The following is a 27,851-nucleotide window of genomic DNA, read 5'->3' on the forward strand; positions in this document are numbered from 1 at the left end:
ACGTATGAATTTTACGAAGATTGGAAACTATTTTGAATGTTGGGTCAATGTAGAATGATGGCCTTGAAATCTTCTACCAGGTCAGCATTTCTTCACCTCATACAGGAATCCCATTTTCAAATAACAACAGCACAGCAGATTTAAAAACACTGGACTTTATTAAAAGAAAAATCCATCGAAGGGATGCAGTTTAGCATTTTGAGCAAAATAAAAGATTTGATAGGGAAAAAGTGGCCATAAAGTGCAGATACAAACACTGGCTGACTTGGTGATTTTAAATGTAGTGCGAACTTAAAATAAAATCATTACATTTTAAAAGAAAGAGCTGCACATTGAGCCAACGATACAAAAGTGTGTAGATGTGCATCTGTTTTCAACTGATTAAACTTGAACCAATTAGTTTCAGTTCAGAGTGTTACTGAGATTTAAAAAAATAAAATTAACACAGGAGTAAAAATAATGTGTATCCCATTAGTGTGCAACATGCGGTACTGGGGGGGGGGAAAATGCATGACTAAAGATGATCATTTTTGTTGTTGACTGTGCAGTCATTAACATCTGTTTTCATCACCAGCAACTGTTGAATGGGAAAACTTTACACCCTGTCAATGTACAGCAATACTTCAAAGCAGGAACACACAAATGTCTCATACACAAACACTTGGGGGGGGGGAGTCAGACATTTCACCAAATGTTAGCCCGTTCTGTGCTCTATTAAACCATTAATTTCTTTCCTCAAGCTTGGGGAAAAAGGAAGACACGCAGATGCCTGTAAAACTGCACCAAACTGTACTTGTATTACAACATTAACAGCTGACGAGCTGCTGTGCGTTTAACGGACACGTTAACTCAGATGTAGAACGAAGTACACAGTTTAATTAAAAAAGAGAACCTTAAAGTTAATTTTACTGACTATTTCCAGGGCTTTCCTCCTGACAGGAAGTTCATTTAATTGCCATGAACTTACGCCGCCTACAGTATGACGACCTGTTATTATTATATGCTCAAAGTTTGACAGTAAGTATCTGCCGCTGTGCTGAAGACCATGACATACACCTGAAAATGTGACTTTTTGCGTCACAATGCTCACGCTTATGACTTAATAAATGTTTTTAAGACAAACAGAATGATTTTTATACAGCTTCATCCAAAGTTCCCCAAACTACCTCCCATTTTAAACTGTTTTAACAGTAAAAACTGGGCTTCTATGAACACTAAAGCCACATACTAAACAGCCTTTAAGTTTCACCTTCTTTCAGTTTCTTCTTCAGAAATTTCTTCTTCTTTAAAAATAGAGTACTTTAGCATATAAATTTGGCTGCAAAGCAAATGAAAATTATAGTTTTCTTGTGCTCAACACTTTAACCATCATGTCTTTGATTACAATACCTAACCTGCTAACTGAAAGACCCGTAAATTCAACGTGGCTGATGGATAGCTGAGATCTGACATTCTGTTTGTTGGTCTGCACAATAATGACAAAAATAAAGATTAAAAAAATGTTTGGGGGCTTTAGAGTAATGGCAAAAAGGAATATACAAGTATTACAAAAACTAGAGTCATATGTTCAGCTTTAAAAATTATGCAAATACATACACAGCTTGTGCTAAAGTAGGAGTATTCAGCAATATATTTTGTACAAAACTTTAATGCATGAAACTATATTTAAAGCATTTATTTATGTATTTGTGTGTATACTTCACTAGAATCAGTGAAAAGTTGAAGTTTTTAGACAAAAAGGCCTAAAGATGTACGACTGTGAATATTTGAAGCAGTTAATAACTGAAAAAGAAGATTTCACCTAAACTTTCAACATTTAAACGGAACTGTCACTGAAGGAAAAATCCACCATGTAATGTTACTTTCATATAAATTGGATGCAAGTCTGTGATGTTATTGGCATTTCAGGAACAACTGTGTTTGTTCACACCTTTTCTTATTATGAGATTACCAGAAATGAAGCACAGCTGAATCCTGAAGTGCCAGTAACATCACAGAAAGCTGCTTTTCTGTCTGCGATAAAGGATTTCAGGGTGGATTTGTCCTTCAAACTACTTGTGATGATGCTCTGTGTGGAAGATCTGGCTACTGCGGACAGTTCAATGACCAAGTCCCTGCTTGGCTCTGTTAAGGTGACCTAAGTAAACCTGCAAAGACACACTTCATCACTTCTCTTGTAGCAGCATAACAAAGTTATAATGTCACCATAATTCAACCATGGAAGATGGTTTATAAAAAAGGTGCAATGCCTCATTTTGTGACATGTTTAATGTTTTAAAAAAATAAAATTAAAATCTAATGAATTCTATAAATAATTTTAAATTGGCAAAAAAGAACAAACCTTCTTCTTCTTGTTATATTTTTTGAGTCGAAACATTAATGCTGCATGCCCTGATTTATGAATTAACACAAAAGAGGATTAAATGAAGTCAACGTCAAATAATTTCTTTTAAAAAAAAATTACAATTTAAAAATAGGTCCAAGCAGCGTACTTGTGGTAAACATTATGTACAAAGTACTGGTTATAGAGGTAATAAAAGTCATTTTTCATACAAACATTTGCAAAAATTACCATGAATGGAACTGGTATCAAGAACCAATGAGGAATCGGACAGATAAGCAGAAGAGGAAGTGGTGTTAATAATATCCAAAGGGTACCAAACCCGACTGAGATGGGTACAAAACACTTGGGTGTGTGCTGCCTGGAGCTTCGGTTCTGGTCCTCACTGGTCTCGAGCTTCGTACAGCAGTTTGGCTGCCTGTTGGAAAGAACAGGCAGAGAAAAAGTTAGAGTTTCATAGTTTTGGAAATAAAAACGCTCTTGATTTCTTATTACTTTGTCTCAACAAGCACGCTACAGACCACATTCAGCTACGATGCTGTGTGAGACTGATGGCTTTTTTAGCCAAAAAATAAAATAAAATGTAAAAACATGTAAAATTAAAGCTGCAAGCAGCGTTATGAGGGCCCTCGCACCCCATCGCATCGAGCCACGCCCAACACCGACAACCAGCGGGTCCGATCTGATGTCACATTGATGGAATTCATGCATTTAACCACCAGCTAACATTTCATCTCATTCAATCGTGATTATAGTCGTCCCACTAGGTGGCGCTCTAACCATTACTGACAAATGGCATACCAAACATTTCCGAGCTCAAGTCTCATCAAGCCTGCGAACTTTGGGAGAGATTGGACATTGTGTTTTTGAGTGACAGCAGATTACTGCTTTTTGGCGAGTGATTGAAACTCCACGTGCCGCCATGACCACCCCGTTTCCCTGAACGTAAAAAGCTTCGCAATTTAACATCACAAAGGTCTTTAGATTCCACACAGAGGAAATCGCGTCAATCTGATGAAATCCCTTGGAGGAGTTCGTCAAAGAACGGTGCCTGAAAAGAGGTGAAAATGTCGCCAAAATTACACATTAATTTTAAAATGGCTGACTTCCTGTTGGGTTTGGGATATTGCTCCAAGAGACTTTTTGGTACATCTCGATATCTCCTATAAGCTTACCAGATTTCAGACTCATACATAAAACACAGAGCAGGGGCTGATGATTTGAAATTTTGTAGGGGGCGCTGTGGAGCCATTTTGCACTATTCAAGGAATGTGATCACATAACAACAAAGCCTACATCACATTGGAGGTGTGGGCAAAATTTCAAGACTTTTTGAACTTTCCAAGCCCCTCAAAAGCCTCTTCATTTTTCATGGTGCACTGCGTTGCCACCAGGATGCGCCGTTCAGTTTAAAATCATAATTTTTGCACTGAAGCATCATGAAGGACTGATGGTGATATTCTCCGCATTTGAGGTGGCCACGATGAACCTGTGAAAATCAGTACAATAAAATAAAACCCATGACATTTCCTGTTGCCACTAGGTGGCGCTCTGCGTATTCCTGACAATGGGCACATCAATGTGTTCAGGGCGGGTCTGACATCACGCCTGTAAAGTCTCATTGAGTTATACTGATTTGTTTCTTCATGGCGAGACATGAAAGTTCACCATGCTGCTGGGGTCACACCCTTTTGCGAAAAGTCACAGTTTTCACTGTAACCCAAGACCAACTCCTTAAGGCTTTCCTGGAGAAATTTGAGGCTGCAGATGTCACCCATCACAATACTGTACCCCAAAGTCTAAAACATGACATTTCCTGTTCCCACTAGGTGGCGCTGTCCTTGATGTCAAATATGGTAGTTGAAATATGTTCAGGGGTGGAGCCTTATCATATGTGTGCTCTTTGGTCCAGATCGGACAATGTATGACAGAATAAGAGGCAATAAGATTTTCATGGCGAGTCATCGAAATTCGCCGTGGCGCCACGGCCTCACCGTATTGTGAAAACTCAAAAGCTCCGCAATTTAACATGGCCCAGGTGTGTAGTTGACACTGACCAAAGATGAAGCTTATACGACCAAATCCCAAGGAGGAGTTCGAAAAAGTTCGAGGCATGGAAATGGCAAAATTAGAGCCAAAATGTCACCTTCACTTCTAAATGGCGGACTTCCTGTTGGGTTTGCGTCAATGGGCCAACAGACTTTTTTGTTCGTCTTGGCATGATACACATGTGTGCCAGATTTCATACATGTAGCTCAAACCATGTGGTCGTAGGGCTGCATTTAACAAGGCATAGGTGGCGCTCTAGAGCCATTTCCCAGTGCTCATATGTAAAACCCTTAAAATACAAAATTTTTCACCAGACCTGGCGCGTGTGCAAATTTTCATGAGTTTTTGAGCATGTTTAGGCCCTCAAAAAGGCCCTTGTTTTGCCTGAATAATAATAATAAGAAGAAGAAACGGAGCAGATACAATAGGGCCTTCGCACTCTCAGTGCTCGGGCCCTAATAAATATTTCAAACTATTTACAGAACAATCAGCTGTTCTGCATCAAATCTGATGCCGCACAAATTATTTGTGCCACTCCAAAAAATAATTTCTGTCCACTATGAGATAAAGAAGAACAACAGCCTGATCCCTGCCTGACAACAGGAGATGTATCACTGCTGTAACACCTGTAACATTCAGCAGTCGCCTCATTGTTCTGACACACACAACAAAACTATTGACTACACTACACACTAACTACACAAGATTTGTACTAAACGTCGCAAATCTCTCACATCTCAAAACACCGCCGTCACTCCAAAAACTTCCCCCTCCCTAAACCACTAAATGCCATGTTGCCATATCATTTTTTGATTGGTCGACATGGTACATTTTTCGACCAATAGGAAAGGCTGGGGTTTTTGGTTTTCTTTTTGCTCACAGGCGGAGAGAGCTTTCCAGCGTTTTCCTTATAAAACGACGTTTTTACAGTTTCTTCCCGCAATAAATATAAAAACCAAACATTGCATATATTCTTTTTATCATAACTCTGGTTTTACCTGGCCTATCAACACAATTTAAAAACTGGTATAAAGTCCACACTTTTCCCGTTAATTCTTCCGTCTGTCCTGCTCACATCTCCAATGGTTGTACACGTTGTCATTAACGTGGCTTCACTCCACATCAGCCGCTTTGCTCGCTAAAACACCGTTGTCGGCACATAAGGACGCTGTCACAGCCTGTCAGCAACGTTGATTAGCTGCGTATATACGAATGTGAATCGCATTCTTGGCTGGACTATGGGATAAGGTGACATCGTTCTGATCCCATACAGGAGCAGCCAGTCACTTACTGACTAACACTGCAAAACAGAATTGTTAATGTATTTACTTTAATTTCAATTCAGGTTAGATTTTTTTTTTGTGCGCAACACAGATTTTTTGTGCGCAGAGATCGTGCCAGCAGTGCGCAATTGCGCACGCGCGCAGCTTAGAGGGAACATTGCTCACCAGTGTTAGCTTCATTTTGACACCAAGACTGTTTACACAGAGTTTGTAATTGCAGAGAAATAGATTTATTTTGGTCATTTCCTTTTCGAGCAGCAAGCTCACCCTTCTTGTTATACCCTTTAGATGAATACAGAGTTTTTAATTAAATACATATTCTTTAAATAATGTTCCCTTTTATAAAAAGTAGGATAATTAAAAAAAACAAAACATTTATTATAGCTCTGTCACGTAGAAAAAAAACTGTCATTTTTCTGTGGTCTGTTATATAACATTAGGGGTGTTCGTGGCAATTAACTTTTTAATCGACTAAGCGGGTCAAGTAAGAAACACTTAAATATTAAGTTAAATTTGAAAACTGTTTAAATTTGAAAACTGTTTAAAAAAAAATATCTCCCCATTCCACATTCCAAAATGTCATGTGACGATCTGATTGGCTTAGGAGTGATGATGTCACAAGGATCTTTGATCCTTTGAAGTTTTTCCTTAAGTAGGGGTGAGAAACAGAAATTTTTAGTTCGTTTCTTCGCAGCCTTTGTGTTAGCAGCTTTCAAACGTTCACTACAGAAAAATTTGGAAACCTCTCAGAGTCATCGGATACAAACGCCAACATGTATCCAAGATTACGGCAACCGAGACAAAAAGATTTCGCCGCCTCTCCTTCCACGCGGGGCCGGCCAATTTCTCCAAATGGCCTCTTCTCCATCCAAAAGGCATTACAGGAGAGTAGAAATGAAAACAACCATCTCCAGAACAAAATTCGACAAATTGAAGAAGAAAAACTTCACCTGGAGAAGAAGTGCTTACAAATGGAAGCACAAAACAAACACCTGGAAGAAACACTACAGCGCCAGCCCGACATCAACATTATTAATGAGGGCTGGGGGATCAAGTTTGCTCAAGCCAGAGAGCAGATTGTATTCCTCATCAAAGAAAATAAGCAAAAGAGCGCTGAAGTTAAAGAAATGTCCGAGCAGCTTCAAGGCAGGAAAGCGACGATTGATAAGATAGAGTGGGATCTGCAATACATGGACCAAAACAATCGCCTGCTCCAAAGAAAGCTTGATGAAGCTGAAGAAAAAAATAAAGAAGTCCTCCAACAGAAGGAACAACAGGACACAAAGCAAAAAGACCTGCAGCGCGAACTCCAAGGCGTGCAGGAAAAGTACAGAATGGTGAAGGTAAGGTTGGATCAAACACTGCGCCAAAATGAAGACCTCCTTCAAGAGAAAGAGCAAAAGCAAGAAAGGCTGGCAGAAGAAAAGTGCATCATCAAGGACTTTGAGAGTAAAAATCAAAAGTTGCAAGAATTCTGTAATGAACTGAAGGTCAAAACAAGTGAGCTGGAGGGAGAAAAGGAAACACTGGAACAACGATGCTCACACATGCAGAAAAGGATCGATCAAATGGCGAAAAACAACTCAGAGCTCATTAAGGGGATATTGTTGGAATTCAACAACTTGAAGCGGGAAAACACAGCAATGCAGGCCCAAAAGCAAAAGCAAGATAAAACACATGAAGACCTGCAGTGTACGCTCCGCGATATCCAGAAAAGAAATGAGCAGCTAGAAGGCATGCACAAAGAAGATCAAGTGAGAAATGCAGACCTGCAGGAGGCAAAGCTGACACAGGAGGCAACATCCAAAGACCTCAAAGAAAAGCTTGAAGAAACACAAGCAACATTAGAACAGGTGGAACAAACATGCAAGAAACTTGAGAGGCAAAACACAGAAAACATCGATCAGTTGAGAACCCTAATCCTGGACAAAAAGGCGCTCGTGGAAAAGTCCATGAAAAAGAAGAAAAGATTCTTCAGCTTTTTCCGGAAGAGGGACAATACTGCTTCTTCAACTGATGTAGCCTCGTCTTGCTCCACCTCTGTTCACCCCCCCAACCAGTCCCGGCAGTTGACTGCCCCCTCCTGAGCCTGGTTCTGCCGGAGGTTTCTGCCCGTTTAAAGGCAGTTTTTCCTCCCCACTGTCGCCTAGTGCTTGCTCAGAGGGGATTGTTGGGGTTTTCGCTCCTCTACCTTGTTTCTTTATTTACTTGTTAACTTTTTGTTCTTAACTCATTTAACCTTGTTTCGTTATTTACTTGTTAACTTTTTGTTCTTAACTTATTTAACCTTGTTTCGTTATTTACTTGTTAACTTTTTGTTCTTAACTTATTTAACCTTGTTTCGTTATTTACTTGTTAACTTTTTGTTCTTAACTCATTTAACCTTGTTTCGTTATTTACTTGTTAACTTTTTGTTCTTAACTCATTTAACCTTGTTTCGTTATTTACTTGCTTGTTTAACTTTTTTTTCAACTTATCTAACAAAATAAAACAGTTGAATTTATCCTTTGAGTATTGTTCATCTAATCTTTACAGAGTTTTTCCAAAACACTTTCAAACATTCAGATCTGTCTTTCATTTTCTTCTTGAAACCTCATGAACGGTGAACTAAAAACTCTGGAACATGGGTTGAAACACTGAAATTGTTTCAGCTGAAACTGGCAAAGTCATACGTGCGTGTGTGAGTGTCACAGGTGATATGGTGTCACTAGTCCGGTCATCATGTTCAGGCTCATTCACTCCAGAATCATTTAGGCCAAATCTTTAAAACGGTGTCATTGCACACACATTTCAATCACACAAATGCAGGATTAATTATTTGCAGTATTTTATCTGATTTATTATGAGAATGTCATGCCTGATCATTTGTACCCACAACATCAAAAATGGGGGCAAAAGGGAGGAGATCACGTTTAATCGATTATAACACGAGGTCAGAAATATAAGTGCTGACGTGAGTAGTGTCCAGTGTTGGGTAAGTTACTTTAAATTAGTAACTTAGTTACATTACTAGTTACTTCTATCAAAAGTAACTCAGTTACTTCAAGTTACTCGTTACTTTCAGAGTAACTAGTTACTAGGGAAAGTAACTTTGGTTTTACTCAGAATTCTCTTGTTAATGTGTTGCTTCCGTAACTGGATACCCAGCCAGACTGCCAGTCTTCTAGCTTGCTTACTTGCCACAAGTGCACTGTGCCACCTACCAATAGAAAGGAAAAAATAATGTGCACATTTCCACGAGAGAAATCCCACACCCGATTCCATCCTAGCCTGCTTTTTACATCCAACACAAAAACTGCAGTCGTGGTGCTTTCGATTGTACTCAGAACTCGGAAATTCTGCCTTCTGAATAGGAAGATGTAGGTAACACCAGGAGGAGTTCGCGAAAGTACAAGGCGTGGAAATGGTAAAATCAGAGCCCAAATGTGACATTTAATCCAACATGGCGGACTTCCTGTTGTGTTTAGGACATGGCCATAATAGACTTTTTTGTGCGTCTACTAACGATAGATAAGTGTTCCAATTTTGATACATGTAGCTCATACCCACACCGGGGGCTCGCGTTTTAGATTTTTCTAGGTGGCGCTACTGAGCCAATTTTCCCTGGCCATGTCTGAGGACATTAAAATACGTAATTTTTCACCAGACCTGACGCGTGTGCAAAATTTCATGAGTTTTTGAGCATGTTTAGGCCCTCAAAAAGGCCCTTGTTTTGCCTGAAGAAGAAGAAGAAGAAGAAGAAGCAGCAGCAAACAACAACAACGGAGCAGATACAATAGGGCCTTCGCACTCTCAGTGCTCGGGCCCTAATAAATAAATAAAAGTGTAAGCTCTGGCCTGATGGGGGCGCCACAGGACAGGTTATGATGCTACATCTACCTTTCCAGACTTTGCTCCACAGCACTATAATCAGCCTGAGCTGTCCTTTGTTCTGCCTTTTGATCTGTTATTTAGCATGCCATCATGTTTTTATCAAATGTTTGCAATAAGGCTGACTGACCATATTAATGAGAAGCATTTTAATGACACCATGAAACAGAAAAACATTAAGAAAACATGAAGAGGTGCTTATTCAGAGCCATATTATTCTCTGCAACCCAAAAATGTAGAAAATGTGTAACTAATTAAACTCATAGCTGAATATTACATGCAGAAACTTCTCTGCATGACTGACAAACCAAAACATTCAGCTTACAGTAATAAATTCAAAACTTCACTTCTGATAAGCTTACATTTGAGCCGATTATCTGTGGGACTACAATTTGATGCATGAATCAAAACTCTTTTTTGATTGTTTTACTTATTATTTAGATGGTTGAATGGTAAATGGCCTGTATTTGTATAGCGCTTCACTAGTCCCCAAGGACCACAAAGCGCTTTACACATTCAGTCATCCACCCATTCAGACACTGGTGATGGCAAGGACCAGTGTGTGAATAAAGGACATAAAGCAGTGTCTGTTGTAGGGAGGGACTCTTGTGTCCCTGACCTGATTTTATGCTAGCGCAATTCTTTATTTCCAGCATAATAAGTCATTTTCACTCCTCTCCAACCATTTTTAGGCACTTTAAGTGGGCTGGGCAACTGTTACCTATCTGCACTGCATGGACCGTCTTAGGTGTGCTGCTTATTTTTACCTTGTGCATTGCAGACAACCATAATGAAGCCACCTTCTTATCATCTGCTGCCTCCATGCGGAGCTGCTGGACATCCTGAGAGCCCATTGGCTTGTAATGGAGTAGCATTCCACTGGCTCTTGACCCTCCTACACACACACACACACACACACATTTAAAAAAATGCCTGAAAGACATCCTCTGTCTGTTAAGTAAACTGTATTCTTTGAGTCAAACAACAAAAAAAGCAACTTTAAAAAAGGTCATTTTAGTTTTTTTCCACGCAAACATCAAGTCGTACACATAGTCTGACACACAAATTAAGTCACTACATATCCCTTTTCCCCCATGAAATCACAGTTCTACTGAGCCTTGGACCCTTTCAAATGAAATTTAACATATGTCAGAGACTAGAAGAGTGTAAACACAGGACAGAAACAGACGGCGGTTTTAAAACAATATAAGGCAAATACACTAATGGAAATGCACGTGACGACACTGATGATGAAATGATTTCATGTCAGGAAACATGCAACAGTTGAGGTTCAGTGTCCCAAAAGCATCGAACTCATCTCTCTAATGGAAATCATGTTTATGAGCATTGTAGCATTCATCAACTCATTCAGCTGAGGGGATTTTTCTATTAATAAGTGAAAACTCAAATTCTCTGGGTGCTTTCATAGTATTTTTTGGGCTGCTGTGCACCTGTTCTGTTAAGAGCTGTTAGGACACCAAGTCAAGCTATACACTTCCTATACCTCACAGGCCTTTATCAATGCATTTTTACAGTCTGTCTAATCTGCCCCGATTGGCTTGCACCTTCTGCTGAAACTTTGCCCACATGATTTGTCCTTTGAATCCTGACATGCCCATTGACCATTTGATGGAGCATTATGCAAAAGTTTCTTTACTATGGAAACGATCCTGTGATCATTCGCCGCTCACCAGTGTGTGGATTTGTTTTGCAGCTTTGGAACGATGACCTGTTTTACTTACATTTTAATGCAAATGCCGCACTTGAAATCAACTCGGAAGCTTTTCCTGCCCAGTTTGTGAAGAAATGATAAAGAAATAGCCCACATGTATCCCTGAAAGACCTTCTGAGTGAACCGTCTGATTATTTTGACGACTGATGAATGACTACTCATCAACTGATTTTCTGCCAAATGAATCGGTTAATCAGGCTGCTTAGGATATTAATCATGATCAGAGTAACAAACTGAAATGTTTGGCATTTCAGTTTCCTCTGAGATGCTTCGGCGACCCAGTGATAAAAAAGGAATCGCAGATGTATCAGACGCTCCATTTTCAGGCAGCTTCCTTGCAAAGAAAGAAAGCTGATGTGGGAAACATGCAGAAATGCAGTGACATCAGTGAGGAACTGTTGACAGACGGACACTGTAAAGCAAATAAAAGCTAACCTTCAGAGATAAAGTGACTGTCCAGTAGACTGGTGTAAGTGTGAATGTCATTCTCTGAGCCCAGAGGAAGAAGCACCGGGCGGCCAAAGCAGCAGAGAAAAGAACGTTTGTTAGTTTAGAAAAAACAGAAATTTATCAGTTAGTGACAACATCTCGAGGACGAAACGAGAGAAAGAAACAGAGAGAAAGGTGCTCAAAAAATAAAACACACACACGCATATATATGCTTACTTGTAACACATTTTTATTTCACACACTCACCTCCTGGACTTGTCCCATCTGTCAAAATCTGCATGCTGGAGATCCGAGACAGCTCAACCTCAAAGTGGCTTTCACCATCGAGGAACAGATATCTGACGTTCAGGTCAGAGACAGACAGCTTACCAAAAACTGGTGCAAATAAAACTGTTTGTTTTTTTTAATCTCAGACTGAATGTAAGTATTCTCGTTATTTGTAAGATCTGAATCTATGCTATCCACTCTTCTTTATAACAAAAATATTCAAATGCATTCCCCTTTCCCCCCCTCGAGGACAACTGTTAAAACTGAGGTACTTATTTGTTGTGTACAGATGTTATTTATGTTTCCTAAGACTGAGTCGGACATATTTGATCCTGTTCAGCTGGCAGCCTAATTTGCAGACGGAGACATTTCATAGAAGGGAAGAAAACAACATAGCCAGATGTGACAGGTAGCTTTTTGTAATTCAGGTAAAGTAAATATTTGGTATGTCAAGTATGTGCGGACTTAAAGAAGAGCTAACCTGTGATTGTTGGAGAGGCGACACGTCATGGTTTCAGACTTCTCCGACGTTCCCAAAGTGACAACAAAGGTGCCTCCTGTTACAGCGGACATAAACACATTTCAGACACTAACAAAGACATCACGAGAGTGGAGTGAAAACCTGAGGACTGTTTCCAAGTCAGTGGCTCATTTGTCAAACAGGAGGAGAAAATAAAGTATGGCAGTGTTTGCTGCTCGAGCTCTTCATCACTTTCTTTCCTTCATACTGAGCCTTTGATACAAACACACACAAACTCCAAACGTGCAGCCGGCTGTTCCTCTACACTCCAGGCTGCTGATGGATTCTTGATAAGGAGCCACACTGTTGCTGTGTATTTATAGCTGCACACTGTCCCACAATCAACAGGATTACCAGGAAGGGACTGATAAGATTAATTCAGAAATTACTTTGATCATATTCCGGCTTTCTGCATGGAGTCAATGTGTCGAAGCATGATTACAGGAAAACAAAACCCAGGCAGACGCTCTGGATCTAAGCCTTTTTTTTTAAAGCATGAGAGTGAGTCCTCACCTCCCAGAAGCACTTTGAGCTGCTTGTCGTAAAACTCCATCTCTTTCTGGGAGACCAGGCTGCACTCGGCGCACTGCCGCACCGGATCAACAAAACACATGCGTTGCAGCGCCACTTTCTTACTGCAGCATTTATCACAGAAACACCGGCCGCACCGCCGGCAGTGGTGCTGTGGGAGACAACACAAGACAGTCTGATTGCCTGGCCGATTGTCAGGGTTAGGATGTCTGTGTTAGGCACTTCAGACGTTCTCAGGAAATCTCAAAACAATCTGGCTGAGATACAGCACTGTTTCCAACCAATCAGAACTCCTATTACACCCCCAACTGTGTGCCTGACTCACTCTCAGTCACAGTATGTCTTACAGCTATACAGTAGAGTATACAATTTAAACAAAACAAGTAGATATGATTTCATTTCTGATGAGGACACAGCACTTCTACTTTTTTTTTTTTTAATGGAAACAAAAGACATTATCTGCAAATTACTAAACATGATAATAGGACAACTTTTTTTTATGTAACGTTAAACAACTATGGAGGATATCCTTATAAGTTTTTAGCATAAAATGTGTTTAATGGTTTCAAATAACAGTTTCTAAACAATTTAGAAGAGTCCACTTTCCTTGTTTTATTCTAGTATTATATTCTAGTTTGACTGCAGTGGAACACATTCGCTCCTGTATTAATTTGTATATATAGTAACAGATCCCACTACTAATTAATAAACAAAGTTTATTATAACATGTATAATGGATATTGTGCAGACTTTGATGGTATGAAGTTGTTACGTCTATTAATGAGCATTTTTTTCTATTATCAGAGCAATTTCCTGTAAATTTCCACATCACTGATTTTGGTGAGTCATGTGTTACATTAGTTCCCAAATTTTTTGGCTTGCCTACATCGAATGTTGAGACCTCTGAGGCCTGGATAACAAATAAATAGAAGCCCTTGATTTCCTGAGGGATCCACCTCTGTGCTGGTGGGTTTCTGTTGCACTCTGATTGAGTAAGTGTGTCAGTTTTGGACAGAATGTGCTTTTGAATCAGAGACTTTGAGCTGATGAAGAAACACTTCTCAACAAGAGTACAAGAGACTGAGGCAAAGCAAAACCACATCTGCTTCACTGCACTTTTAAAGAATCGGGAAGCTTAAAAATATCAAAACTGTGCTAAAACCTCAAGATAACCAAGACGTGAGGGATGCCGAGTACAGGACGTGTGTAATTCAACACCTAGAAACTGACTTCAGTCAGCAGTCTAGAGCTGGCTCTGATAATGGCAAAAGAGGCAAATATGGAAGACACTTGTAAGGGTGATTATTTTAACTCGACAGATGTAAAATGAAATGGTGGCAGGAGGCTTACAGCGTTATGTCGGTGGACACTGGCAGGAAATATCAACACACGGCTCTGACTAAATGATCCAAGAAGGAGTAACTCATCTAAGCATTCACAACACAAACGAAACGAAAGCCTCACATTTTTTAACAAAACATTTATATTAGACGCTGGTTTGTCCACCATATGTTTTTCCAGTCTGACAGGAAGTCGAGATTTTCTGCAGCGTTCGCATTGTCAGAAACAAAACAGACCTTTCTTTTGATGAAGTCGAACTTGGTGTCGCACTGCATACATCTGGGGCACTGAAAGACGGGAAGAGTGGAAAAAACAGGACGTTACACAACATGCTGAGCTGGACAGCTTTCGGTTAAAGTACCGCTTTAAAGTTTTGCACAAGTATCAGCAGCTAGTCAAGCCACAATAGATCTGCAGCTGTATGTGTAAATAATAACAGTATAGAAATAGTATGTGTTAATGGCTCTTGTGTCTTATGGTCATTACTGACAAGTGGTAACTGTTCATTAAACCGTCAAACTTATTTATCACTGGCAGATCAGAAGATATGGGTTTGTAATTAGTGCCAGGCTTGTTTTTAATTCCTGCTCCTCTTATTAAAGAACTGAAGGCTGAGGTCAGCAAATAGTAAATGATTAACTTTGCCAGTCTGGTCAAAGTGTCCCTGTGTGCAGCCAGAGTTTACATTTTCACAGACAGACAGTCTTTGTGTGTCCTCCTGTAGTTTTACTGCAGTAAAACTACAGCCTTCGAGGCACGAAGGGCTAGCTCCTACTGCTGGTTAGCTAACCTACGTGCTGGTAGTCAAACACGCACACAACCAGAGGGGTTTCGTCACTCTGACGCGGACAAACGCTACAATTAAGTTTGCCGCTAGTTGTAGCTGTTAACTAGCTAACAAGCTCCGTTTGCTGCCAGGCTGGCCGTGACAGCCTGCAACGCCCAGTCCAGCGGCCAACTGCGATGTCCGGAGCGCCGTCAAGCTCGCCGCAGTCAGCAGGATGTAAGCCGGATGTAGAGCCGTTTCACTACAAAAAATAAAAGCCTATCACAGTGCACGACAGGGACACCGAAAGACTAGAGTTTGAATTTAGAGTCCAGCTGTAGTTTTTAGGTGTGATAGTATAACCCACCCAGTCACGACTTTTAAACCAAACAATTAACCAATGGATGAGCAAAGAAACATTTAGAAATATTACAGCAACAGATAAGAAGATGTGTTGTTTTTAATAATTTAATAGACATATTTAGACCTACTGTTCTAAAAACTGACTTATTAAAGTTAACAACATTAAAGGATCGGATAGATGCATCTTAGATTATTATTATCATCAACTATGCATTTATTATTTTTAAATATTTCTATTTTAAATCTGGCATTATACTGTTACTGTATTTTTCAAGATGCATAGGTTCATCATATAGTGACCATCTGTACTGGATCAGAATAAATACGCAAATTAATCTGAAAAGCACTGATTGTATGAAATAACAATAAAAAAAAAAAACAAATTAAAAAGAAATATTTACTACGCCCACGCGCTTTGATAAATATATCTGGTCCTTGAACTATCGTTCAAATAAAAGCAGCTATTTAAACACCGTGTGATTATCACTGATAAGTTGAAACAGGGTCTTACATTTTAAAGGCCCAAACAATCTGTATTCTAATGTAAAATGTAAATATTTGTTAATTTTGGATGTTTCCTTGTATTTTCCTTTTGAAAATAGTCCAGTGACTTTTGCTGTCAGGATTATAAAAACAAAAAAAAACAGCGCACTAAAAAATTTTTTTCTCAAGTTGTACTACAATGAATAAAATACAACATCATCAAAACTACAGCTAAAGCTACCACTAGACTCTTACTTTATTGGAGCACTTTGCTTTTTAAACGACAGGAGGAGACTAGCAGGACAAACACAAGCATTAGTAAGCGGCTTCAATTTTATTCCCACTAGTTTAACAGAGAGGTGATTTTATTTTGGAAACTACAACCGGAAAGCCTTAGTTAAGCTTCTTGTGTTTGCACGGCTGTGATCGCTTGTCGCTGTCAAACCAAATCCGACGTTTGTCTCACCTCTTTGTCCGGGACCCACTGCGGCTCGTCCAGCGAGAAAGGACTGCTAAAGGCGCCGTTTTCCGGAACCATGCGAAGGCCGCTGGGACTACGGATGAGTTTCTTCCCGTCAGGAACTGAAGACATTTTCCTTCAGCGTGTGTTTCTCCTCTGTGTTCAGCGGAATCTCCTTCGACCACAAAACTCTCATCTGGGCACACCCTTCAGGATGATTGACAGGCTGTTTACCGAATCAGAGCACAGATTTGAGATCACGTGTTTCTCGGCAAAGTTGAGTGTTTTGGTTTCTGCAGCCCCTCCCATTAAAAATAAAGTAAACATATTAACTGGTCATGGAAGAAGAAGTAAACATGCGGGGTTGTTAAAACTAGCACTAAATTTAGTACATGGAAGGTAGATAATGATTTGTGAGAAAAATTATAGATATATATAGTTTACTTTGGACAACCATAATTTGAGCGGACATAAAAGAAGATTTGGCAGATCTAAAAAGTAAAAAACACCAACAGGTTTCTGCATAACTTGATGAGCTGTGCTGAACAACAGTACCCGTTCCCTCATCAGTTTCTGTTCTGTTACAGTATTACTCTCTAACGATACTTTAATTAAGATGATTACCAGCTTAGCAGAAGACTACAGGTAAGCTTTGGTTACGCCAGGAGCATTTACTTACTTTATACAGAAGACACAGAGCACAGTAGTTTTTCAAACTAAACAACGACCTGGGCAGAGTTTACAGAGCTATTATGTGTGCTTAAAATAATTTCATGCTCCATTTAAAAACATGTGTTTTTAAGTCTTGTGATTTAGAAAAGGGACTACACTTTGGATGCACTTTGTTGTGGACTGGTGCAGGAAGATGGGGCTACATCCATTATATCACCGACATTATTTAGCTCACGCTGTGTAAATATACAAGCGATGTGCACACTTTCCTCCCTCAGTTTGTGCTTAAGTAGTCTTAAAATATATTATTCCTTACATGTGTTTTCATAGCAGTCCTTTCTCTAGCAGTTGTCCGTTTTTCTCCCCAAAACTCCCTGTTCTTGATCACAGTTTTCATTTACTTCACTCTGGGCAAAGTCATCTACCTAAAACAAGCCGCCATGACTCTTCTACTGATTGGCTGCCCCTTACAAATAGAAGGTTTGAACAGCAGGTGGGTGGGGCTCCTGTGCTCACAGCGAGATATCGCTCTTATACTACACCAAGCGAAGAGGGGGGACTGGCCTCATTATATGAACCTTTTGCTTGATGTTTAATATTAGCATCCACTATTATAACTGTATGTTACCAAATAAGGTTTCAGTTTCCTATACTGACATTTTAATATGAACTCAAAGAAATGATCAAATGATGATATAAAAATTTAAGTTGCTTGAATTTAAAGTGATTTTGAAAATAAAACCACATCTTGCACAAAGCTTAATGCCCGACTGTTAACGAAAGTGACTTGATTGCACAACAAATTCCAGTGGGTTGATCTTTGGCTACGCTCAATTAAAACAGTAAAGTATAATAAAAAATCGGGTCGCATTTATTTTTTAAATTGCTGAATTTAAAATGTTAAAATATTAAAATAAGTCAAATAATTTCAATAACTTCACATTCTGAGATTTTCACAGTTATTGTATTTAGTTCAAGTTATTCTTGAACCTCTGTATTCAACATCTTTGCATTGTATCTGTGTACACTCCATTCAAAACGTTTTTCTTTGTGTTTATATCTGTGTTGCATATTTCATCAAAACCACTGAAGATTCATTTGGGAAATTGGAACAAATAATAAAAAATAAAAAAAAAGGCAAATACATTATAATGGTTTAGGACACCTTCATGTGAATGAATTCGTCAGGTGTCGATTTTTATTGAAGTTAAAGGTCTGATCTGTGAGATGTAAAGAGGGCTTTCCCTCCCCAACAAATTAGAGAAATGAAAACAGAACCATATTGCACAACCCTGCCAAAAAAAAAAAAAAAAAAAGTAAGATTCAGGAAACACAACAGAGACAACGTACAATGCAGCAAATGCATTAGTCACACATCAGTACAATAATCAATGCAGCTTAAGGTGGGAGATTATCATTATTACTTTACGTCAGTCTGATGCTTCCAGTGCAAATCCTTCTCAACTAGATGTTCATGCTAAAGATTTACAAATGTGCTAGGGTTGTTTGGAGATGGACGGTTAAACCTGATTATGGTTGATCTGTGGAGACTTCTCTATCATTAGTGCATTTATTAAACAGACCACTGTGGTCATTCCTAGGCTGATATGGAGGCTTTATTCTAATTTTTTGTGCTGTTTCATCTGTTTGAGCTTTTCTCATCAATCCTTTGTATGCGCATCTTTGTATATATATATATATTCATTGCGTTTAATTTAATCTTAAATGTTAATGTTAAAAGCTGGCTCAGGATCTCTCACCAAATTTCTAATCTTCTAATCTAGTCTGTATAATCTTTGCTCGAATCTAATTTAAAGACTTTAAATTCAAAGACATGCACACAAAGGTCGTGCAGTTGGTAAGGCTGTTTAGGTGCGTTTAGACAAAATTCTAACATTTCAGAACAGGCTTCTGTGTTCCTGTAAAAATATACATCTATAATGTATCCATATGCCTAAGGCAGTATAAAAAATGGACTCGGCTGCAGACTACCATTGCATGTGCATTTTTGATTTTCATTATTTCTATAACTTCAATCTATATAGAAAATATATTTTGTAGCAGCGTACTTCTCCATAAATGGACATCATGTGCATTCATGTGTGTCTGAAATGAAAAGAAATGTAAATACACAGCCCAGCTCAAACAGAAGAAACTCTCCACACAAAATATCCCATCTCTGGGATCTCTTAAACAAGGCACTTCATCATCATTTAACCTGTTGTATGTTCTTTCAGTTCAAGCTTACCACCAGTAAAGGACATTAAATATGCTAAATATTATGTAGCTTCCTTTTAAAGAAGTGAGCATGTGCGCATAGTTACCTTCATTTAACATAAAGTTATCAAAAGGGCAGTAAAAGGAAAAGTTTAATCTCGAGATGAACTCTTAGAACAATCACAAGTCAACTCGTACATTTAAAAACAGAAATTGTTTAAATGTTTTTTTAATGATAAGTCTTTTAGTATTCATACCAGGATTATGTTGGATATCTCTATATTTAACTGGAAATTTAAATCACTTCAAAAAATGTACATTAAAAATTCCGTGTGGCGTTCGTTAAAATTTTTTCCACTTTTTGGTTCAACTTCACTCACATGGCAAAGTTTTGTCTCGTCATTGAAAGTCCTGCAAACATTTCTCCCGTCATTACTTAAAAAGTCTGGAGTGACATTAAGTTTGTAGTCAGTGTGGAAGTACAGCCTCAGTCCTGAGAGTGTGCGGGCCAGCCTCGTGTGCTAGTCAATTCACGGATCCTGCTCTCAAGGCTTATTACAGAACGATATAAAAAGAAACAGCGCAAAGACAGAAACAAATAAAAACATAATTTACAAACCCCAAATCATGTAAACATGGAACTTCACACATCAAAAGCTAAATATTCAATCAATCAACACAGGACGGATCATTTTTAGGAAGAGGCAGCTGAAAGATCCCTGGACAGGTTTCCATGTTTTTGTGAACTACAGCTGCTGAGATTCATACACATCAGGAGATTTTCTCAACTAATCTACACTCTGTGCACAACTTCATTTGGAAATCTGCAGAACAAAGAGTGAAGAGTCTTAGGAAGTAGAACTGTTCTTATTGGCAGAGTTAGAATTCAGCACACAACCAAATATAAAGAAAATGGTGTCAAATCATCAACACTGGCCAAAAACTGTGATTCATGAGCTAAATCGTAGGTCTTTGTTGTTTTAATGATCAGTACCAGTGAAGACAAACATGGTTTCTTTAGTCATGTTTCAGCAGAGCAGCAAATCATTAATGAAGCATCTGAAAGCTTTTAGCAAATTAAAGTGAAATTCAGTGCAGCTTTATCTAAAAGATGAACATAGCGATAGTGATTTAAACGACTGGTTTGCTGACTAAGGCTGTGAAGCCTCGGGTTCAGCATTCTGCCCTTCACAATCTTCTATTTTCCTTTTTCAAAACATACTTGGATGAAAAACGGCACACCTGGAAAATGATCAGATAAAGCTAGAGAGCTGGCTAGTGGTCATTTCAAAAGAGATGCTAGCAAAAACAGGCTCAAACAAAACAACTTTAAATAAGATTCAATTGTATCCACTTTTAAATCTTTTTGGGTTTTTTTTGCTATGCATAGGTTTAAACCTTAGAAAGAGTGAACAGGTAACTTTTATATATATAGAAAACATGCACTCTTTGAAGCTGCATGCAGATAGAGATGATCTATAAAGACCAAAACACGCTTGTCTCTGGTGTGAAGCTGGGCTTTTCATAAAATGGGCGGTTATGGAGATTTACTTGATTTGGATGATGAATTGTGGGTTTTGGTCCCTCACTGACCCTTTCCAGGTCCAGAGGTTGCCGTTTACTCCTACCATAGCAGCAAATTTAGCTATTTAGTTATTGTTAGGGTATAGCTAAACAATGACTGAGCTCCTCTCTGTCATTTAAGACTGCCTACTGGCTTCATCCACTACAGTTTTTAGACTCACATTAGAAATGATTTTAAAATTAAAACTCCACTCTGCGCCTGCTTTTACCACCACTAGTATAGGAAAAAACAAAAAAAATTAAACTGTAATCTGAGAGGGCAGCCACTCACAACAGCACACACTTACATACAGTACATGCACATAGAATTAGACTGGAACAAAGAAACATACAGCAGCCCACCCCCTCCTGATATGTACTGATATAATTACATACCACAAATTATCATCTGAGATCATAAACCTTCAAGAGTGCAATGAAAGACTAAAATCTGTATAGTTAGCACATGATGGGATGATGCTGAAGTAGAATACGGGAGATGTCAAGCTTTCACAAACAGCTATTTACATCGAGGATGGTCAGAAGTTCAGTTCAGTTCTCTGTGACCTTTCACCTCCTCAGAGTGAAAAACCTTCAACGCGCCAGGTTAGTGTGGCTGGCACTCAGGTCACGGCTTTTTCTCAGACAATTATTTCGTTCCTAGAGGAAATTAAACAAGCAGAAATCAGATGGAGAACACAGGAAAGTGAATGTTTTCCATTATAGTTATAGTTAGAGCAAAAAATTGGGTCCCGTACATATTTGTTTTTTTGTTTTTTTTGATATAATCAAAAACTTTCAGAAATACATAAAGCTTTCAACAGATCATAAAACAACAAGAGTTATTATCTGAAATTATAATAGGGCAAGGCTGTACTTTCTTATGATACTAAGTAATTAAAAACACATTCCTTTTTACAATTGCAGTCTGAAAAATTACAAAAGTACCTTTAATGAAAATGACAGTTAAAGGTTAAACTTATAAGTTTCAAATGGGTGACATGTTTATTAATTCGACCTGCATCATCGGGTCTTGGTGTACATATATTCTAAAGGAAATTATGGATATAATGTACCACTTTTTCACTGTTAAAATAAAGAATTGAAGTTGTGAAAACAATGTGTAAAAAAATAACAAACTTACTCAAAATTTGATTGAACATCAAACACTGTTAGTGAAACAGACAATGATGTTAGCCATGTCAGATTTATCACTATCTACAGTGAATGATAAGAGCCTTGGGGAGGGTTTGATAATAACAGTTTATAAAGACGTGACAAATCAGAATATGAAATAAAAGACTTGAGTCAAAAAGTATCTGCCAATGGTTCTTATCATTTAAGAGACTGGTTTTTCCTACAACATAATAACATAAATCTGTGGTCACATCTTTGGATATTTGTTAATTTACTGTCATCAGTGGGCTTATTTTGTCTTGAAATAGTAATGCACAATTTCCAAATGAGGGAAGATTGATGAAATTTTAAAAAGTCAAATATGTATTAAAATTACTCCCTGGAAGACCGAAAGCAGATTAACCGAAACCAGATGAACTATTTTCTAAAGAAAAAGCCTCCTTGAGATATTTCTTATCATTTATAAGATTTTTTTTAGGGATCCAGCTGCAGTCCTTTGATTGTGGTTTTGCCCCTGGCCTGCAGCAGGACTAAAAACCCTCTGCAGATACTTTTGCACTCGTGTCTTGTTGCTTACTTGGTAGTGGTCATTCGCAGCCTTGTCCGTCACGTTAAGTATCCCCATAGAGCTGGCTCGCTTCATGCTGCACCCACATGCAGGGAGGTGGGGTTAAGGGTCAGAAGTGAGGGGGAGGGGGTGGAGATTCAGGTGTGAGGATTTGAGCTCAGTGTATGTGTTGGTTAATGACATTTGTAGTATTTTCACACTCTGATTAGTTTCACAGAAACGTTTATGTCACATGTATCGTGTTTTCTCTTCCCGTTCATGAATGTTAGAAGGCTGAGTGTAAAATCTGTTACCACTTTCTCCAAAGTTCACCTGAGTAATGTTACAACTAATTTGCTGTTAATTTGTTACATTAATAGTAATTAGTAACATTCTTAAATGTTATTGCATGTTTTCATGCTTTATCGAAATTTAACTTATTTGCCATCGGAATTAATTTTTGGTTGCCAGGTTGTGAGAGATTTCTTGCCTTGTATTTAACCCTCATCAGAAGACAACTTCAATAATCAAACCACTTCAGATGACCTGTGACCTTTGAGCAAAGATCTGCAATAAGAATAATTTCTAGATTGTTTAGTTGAGCTATTTCATATATATATATATATATATAAATATAAAATTGTAGGTCAACTTTAATTTATGCTTCAACTTCAACTTAAAAATACATTATGAAGTTTGATGGCTGGATAAACTCTGCTGTCAGAGAAGTCTTTTTAAATCTGGCAACTGAAACTTAAATTCAATATTTCTTTATACGTGATCTACACCGTACAAATTCTTTAGACAGCCTTCCCCTATAAGAAAGTGGTAACATATTTTAAGGATATAGTCTAACAGTTTTTTAATTGATGAGTGGTGTAGACTGAAATTTACACTCAATAAAGTCCGTGCACACACACACACACAGAACCTGGTTTCAGTACAGTGACACTGCAGAAAAAAAATCCATCCTGATGAGAAATGTAATAAGATCAGCACATGGTTTATCATAAAACAGTGAGATACTGGATCCATAAACTAGTTAATGGGAATTTATGGCAAATAGAAGGCGGGAAATAAAAAATGTAGTCAGCGCAGAAGCTTTTAAATAAGTAAAATTGCCAGAACACTAAAACAAGCTCAGACAAAGTGTGTGTAAAGTGTGGGTTGTTGTGTGTGCGTACGTGTGCCAGTGGGTGCTGAATGTATTTTGCCTATTATTTCTATGCAATATCCTTAACTCACCAGTATGAGCTCCTTCACTTTGTTGCCAGTCATACCAATTTCTCCCACCCCTTGTTTCCTGTCTTTATTTAAGCTGCCATTGTCAAAACTTTGTTTAGGTCAAAATGCACAAAATGTGTTACTCTCAAGATCTTCTACACCTCTACAGTAGAACTGGCAGAGAGAAAACTTCACTTTTATGAGAAATATACTGGGAATGAACAGAATACTGGTCAAAGCATCTATGGAGCACTTGAGTTCTGATAACCTTCATTTTGTCTGAATACACTGATGATGTGCATTTAATGCTAATACATCCGTTTTCTGACTGTATGCTAGTGCTGGTTGTGAGCACAGCTGTACCTGCTTTGCCTGACTGACTGAAGCTCGCTGTGTTGCAGGGTGACGGTGCTGCAGAAACTCTCAGCTGTAAGTCTGTCTGAATTTGCAACACTTCTATGACAGATGGCTGTGACCAAAGCACAGCCATAACTACTGCTGCAGTGTAACATGTGTCATCTCAAGTCAGCAGTCATTGTATATGTTTCAACAGATAGCTATACATCTAGTCTAGTCTAGCTTTCCTGCACTAGTATGGACAGAGCCTGAGGAGCAGCTGACCTTCATAAAGATATGACCAGCTGCAGGCATAACACATTATACTGTTTCTCAAGGTTTCCCTATGCAAGGTAGCAAGTCATAGCACAACAGAAAATACCCCACTGTGAACCTGCAGATACTCTCTCGATGAATATCATGAAATTGCAACATCCTCAGTTTTGTCTTTTGCTCCATTTTTTTGTACAAACTAAAAACTTGCAATTGTTTTTAAAGAATTTAGTTAAACACTGTACAGCAGTTAGCGTGGACATTTCTGCAGTGATTTACTGAGAACCTATCAGTCATAGTGATGATGGACATGACGGTTGTCATGTCCATCATCCTCATGAGCCACAGAGAAGAACAGCACCAAAAGAAAAAAAAGGAAAAAAGAGAGCACACAGATGAAGCATGCAAGTAGGCATTCAAATGGAAGGAAAAAACATTTATTCATAAATAAAATAAAATCAACATGGTACTCTACACAGGAAGAGCCATGCAGACAGGTTGCTTTTCAAAATAAAATTCAAAGAAAGTGAAGAAAATAAAATTCCAAAGCTACATGAAACTCAAATGTATTTCAGTTGAGAAAAAAAGAAAACAATCCAAAGCCACAAAATGCAATAAATAGGTGTAACTATTAGTGGTTAAAACAAACAAACAAACAAAGAAACAAATCCCGCCAGCATAACAAGCATAAAGGCAGTTCAAAAGCAGACATTAGTAGTTTCATTGCAAATGCTCTTTCACATGTCCTGTCATAGCATGTGAATGCGAGTGTTATTTTCCCATTTCATCAGTTAGTTCCCTTTGGTTCTCTCGTTTAACAAAGTTCAGGTTTGGTCAGGACAACAGAGATGTTCTAAAAGCATTATTCAGAGATTCAAATTCAGAAAGAAAAAGTGCAACTTTTATACTCTGTTATACATTCGACATTTAAATGTCTGAAGTTATTCATGTCATCACCTTGTTGTTCTGAATGCAGTAATAAAATATACGTAAACCCATTCTGACCTTCACCTCCAGTCGCTTTCAAATTCCACATAATTTTGAAGTTTCCTGTCACGTGAAGCAAACAGACCGTAAACTCCACTTTTCAGTGGGGGAGTAAATAAGCGGTGGTGGTTTTTGCAAGCTAGTGTTGAACTAAGTTGATGTTTGAAAGTAAAATCACTTCCTGATAGTGGAAGTCGTTCAGATGAAGAACTGTTTATGTGAAGGTTTAACAGAATACATTTTAACCCCAGCAGCAAGTACACATGTGAATAACTGTGGTCCACAGCCAGACTTTAGACTCCACTGTGCCAGACAACAGTCAGGTGTGTGTATTCCAACTCCTTCCGCCAAAAATGGAAGCCCTTGTTTACACCCGTGCAAGTATGCAAGTATTCAGTTGTCATGAAGCCTGCGTGAGATGTCAGGCACACATCACCAATGTAAATGTTTAGCTGGATTGTTTTTGGACATGTGGCGAGTATAAAAACATGTATGTTGTTCTAACTATTTGTTGTAAATATTAGACCATTTTATGACATAAAATTTTTTTTTCTTAACATATTAATACTTTTCCTGTATCTCTTAATGCAGAACATTAAAACTTTTTTTTTTTTATAAAAATATGACATTTTTCACAAGATATATTTTTTCCTCTTAATATTTTACATTTTTTTTTAAATACATACCTTTTCTGTAATTTGGATTTCTCCCCATGAAATAACACTTGTGTTTTAAAATTTTAAAAATATAAATCATACACTTACTATAATTCTGCATTTTCTTAAAATACTGTCTCTTTTTTTATGTAATATTTCCTTACATAAAGGAAACAAAGCGCCTACTGTTGCCAATGACCAAACCATGAACTGTAGAGAAAAAGTTGAATGCATCGCAGCGTAAACAAATGCAATGGGGAAAAAAAGCTGATGCGTATGTGCCAGAAAAAGCTCCTCCATCGCTCCATGTGCAAACACAGCTTTCCACCACTTCACCACCAGCAAAGTACAGCGAATCCCTTCTTTGTTTTTGGTTAGTACACCAACTGCCGTGCTTGCATGATGGAGGGCCAGCTTGATCCTCCAGGCCTCCAGTGCAAACGGTGAGTCAACCTGTAGCGGGGTGGGGCAGGTGTCTGGGTGGAGTTGATAGTTACCCGGGGTTTTTGGGCTCGCTGTCTCGGGACGAGCCGCCGCCTTTCAGCTTGCGAACGAGTTTCTCGCTGCTGCGGCGGATTGACGCTCGTAGTTTACTGAAGGATCCGCTCCTCTTCAGAGAGCCGGAGCCATCCTGGTGGGACACGTCACAGAGTCACTCATACACACCGCTATCCAACATATTTAGAAGAGTGCAGACACAGAATGTAGATTAGCATCAAACCAGCGTACACTCTCATTACTGCTTCAAACACGTTTTCTGCTACTGTGCTTTAATCGAGATAAGTCTGTGCATCTTACTACTGACATGACTTAATATTTGCAGTGATTAAAACTGTCCAAATCTAGGCTACACATACTCACACCCTATCTGCACACTGGTATATGCTAATATATTCACACAAACACTCAGTAGATCACTGTGTGATTTAAAGGAGTCCAATAGAGCAGCTCTGCTACATTTAGTTTTACAAACCTTGTAATCATTAGTCTGTTTGTATTACAATTAGCATCTTGAGCTGCTGTACTGGACTGCAGTTGCTTGTCTCGTGCAAAATTTCATGTGCTTACATGATGCAGTAAAGCAGCACACTCATTACAAACCAGCAGAGATGCTTAATGCGTCATGTGTGGCTTGTACTTCAAAATAATGCTCCGTGCACACATAATGCACTAAACAAGACTGTATTTCTTTTGTTACACTGCATCTCATTCTGAGAGACTTCTACCCCTAAACTTTGGCACCATCAGCTGGTGTATTCTGTTATACATTATTCTCATCTTTTCAAATGTGAAAGGCTACACAGAGTGGCTCTGGAGAAGTCACACTGCATAATTTAGTGGCACCATTTTTAAGGTGTCAGCTATATGCCTATAGATAGCCCCAAAATCAAAAATTACATTACATGAAGAGATCTTTAGTGTGAGAAAGATAACACCTCTGACATTTCATCTTCATTTAGTCCAGGGGTGGGCAAGTCCAGGCCTCGAGGGTCGGTGTCCTGCAGGTTTTAGATCTCACCTTGGGTCAACACACCTGAATCACATGATTAGTTCATTACCAGGCCTCTGGAGAACTTCAGGACATGTTGAGGAGCTAATTTAGCCATTTGAATCAGCTGTGTTGGATCAAGGACACATCTAAAACCTGCAGGGACACCGGGCCTCGAGGCCTGGAGTTGCCCACCCCTGATTTAGTCTCAGCACAGCTTTGACCTCTGACTGTTAAACTGGATGCACTTTATTGGACCTGCTAGTTTCTCACCTGCACCACTTCCTTTTAACA

At 38.7% G+C, this 27,851-nt stretch overlaps 3 protein-coding genes across 6 annotated transcripts in view; 1 reads left to right on the forward strand and 2 right to left on the reverse strand.

Annotated features, from left to right (window-relative positions):
• Window positions 1-139: 139 nt before the first annotated feature.
• On the reverse strand, window positions 140-18,153 carry zfyve21 (zinc finger, FYVE domain containing 21). 3 transcript variants are annotated; one of them, XM_084914662.1, is made up of 8 exons: window positions 16,463-18,153; window positions 14,621-14,671; window positions 13,026-13,194; window positions 12,474-12,549; window positions 11,972-12,063; window positions 11,711-11,764; window positions 10,311-10,438; window positions 140-2,759 (listed from the first exon to the last, which is right to left on the reverse strand). In XM_084914662.1, the coding sequence occupies exons 1-8, from the start codon at window positions 16,586-16,588 to the stop codon at window positions 2,724-2,726; spliced, it is 732 nt and encodes a 243-aa protein (XP_084770788.1). In that variant the 5' UTR covers window positions 16,589-18,153; the 3' UTR covers window positions 140-2,723. The 3 variants fall into 3 exon arrangements, with proteins under 3 accessions (XP_084770788.1, XP_084770790.1, XP_084770789.1); XM_084914664.1 differs by lacking the exon at window positions 16,463-18,153 and adding an exon at window positions 15,175-15,662; XM_084914663.1 differs by lacking the exon at window positions 11,711-11,764.
• LOC146365254 (uncharacterized) lies at window positions 6,279-7,952 on the forward strand. The gene has a single exon (XM_084914661.1). It carries the CDS (start codon window positions 6,447-6,449, stop codon window positions 7,758-7,760), a length of 1,314 nt encoding a protein of 437 aa, XP_084770787.1. The 5' UTR covers window positions 6,279-6,446; the 3' UTR covers window positions 7,761-7,952.
• A 121-nt stretch (window positions 18,154-18,274) lies between the features above and the next one.
• Window positions 18,275-27,851, reverse strand: part of klc1a (kinesin light chain 1a) — a 42,137-nt gene continuing 32,560 nt past the window's right edge. Inside the window, exons 14-16 of one of the 2 annotated variants that reach the window (XM_084914653.1) lie at window positions 26,566-26,699; window positions 22,623-22,689; window positions 18,275-21,568 (exon numbers count right to left, since the gene is read on the reverse strand). In XM_084914653.1, the coding sequence (XP_084770779.1) occupies window positions 21,503-21,568; window positions 22,623-22,689; window positions 26,566-26,699 (267 nt within the window). In that variant the 3' untranslated portion in view covers window positions 18,275-21,502. The remainder of the gene's footprint in view (window positions 21,569-22,622; window positions 22,690-26,565; window positions 26,700-27,851) is intronic. The other variant, XM_084914654.1, reaches the window with a different exon arrangement.

The sequence above is a fragment of the Perissodus microlepis genome, chromosome 19 (assembly GCF_051167445.1).
Source record: "Perissodus microlepis isolate ML-2025 ecotype Zambia chromosome 19, ASM5116744v1, whole genome shotgun sequence".
In the NCBI taxonomy this organism is placed as follows: domain Eukaryota; kingdom Metazoa; phylum Chordata; class Actinopteri; order Cichliformes; family Cichlidae; genus Perissodus; species Perissodus microlepis.

Coding starts and splice junctions, on each gene's coding strand:
- LOC146365254 (XM_084914661.1), top strand. CDS start 6,447: ATGTATCCAAGATTACGGCAACCGAGACAAAAAGATTTCGCCGCCTCT.
- zfyve21 (XM_084914662.1), bottom strand. CDS start 16,588: ATGTCTTCAGTTCCTGACGGGAAGAAACTCATCCGTAGTCCCAGCGGC. Junction 12,064..12,473: donor CGCCTCTCCAACAATCACAG/GTTAGCTCTTCT, acceptor CCTGAACGTCAG/ATATCTGTTCCTCGATGGTG. Junction 10,439..11,710: donor CAGTCACTTTATCTCTGAAG/GTTAGCTTTTAT, acceptor GTGTGTGTGTAG/GAGGGTCAAGAGCCAGTGGA.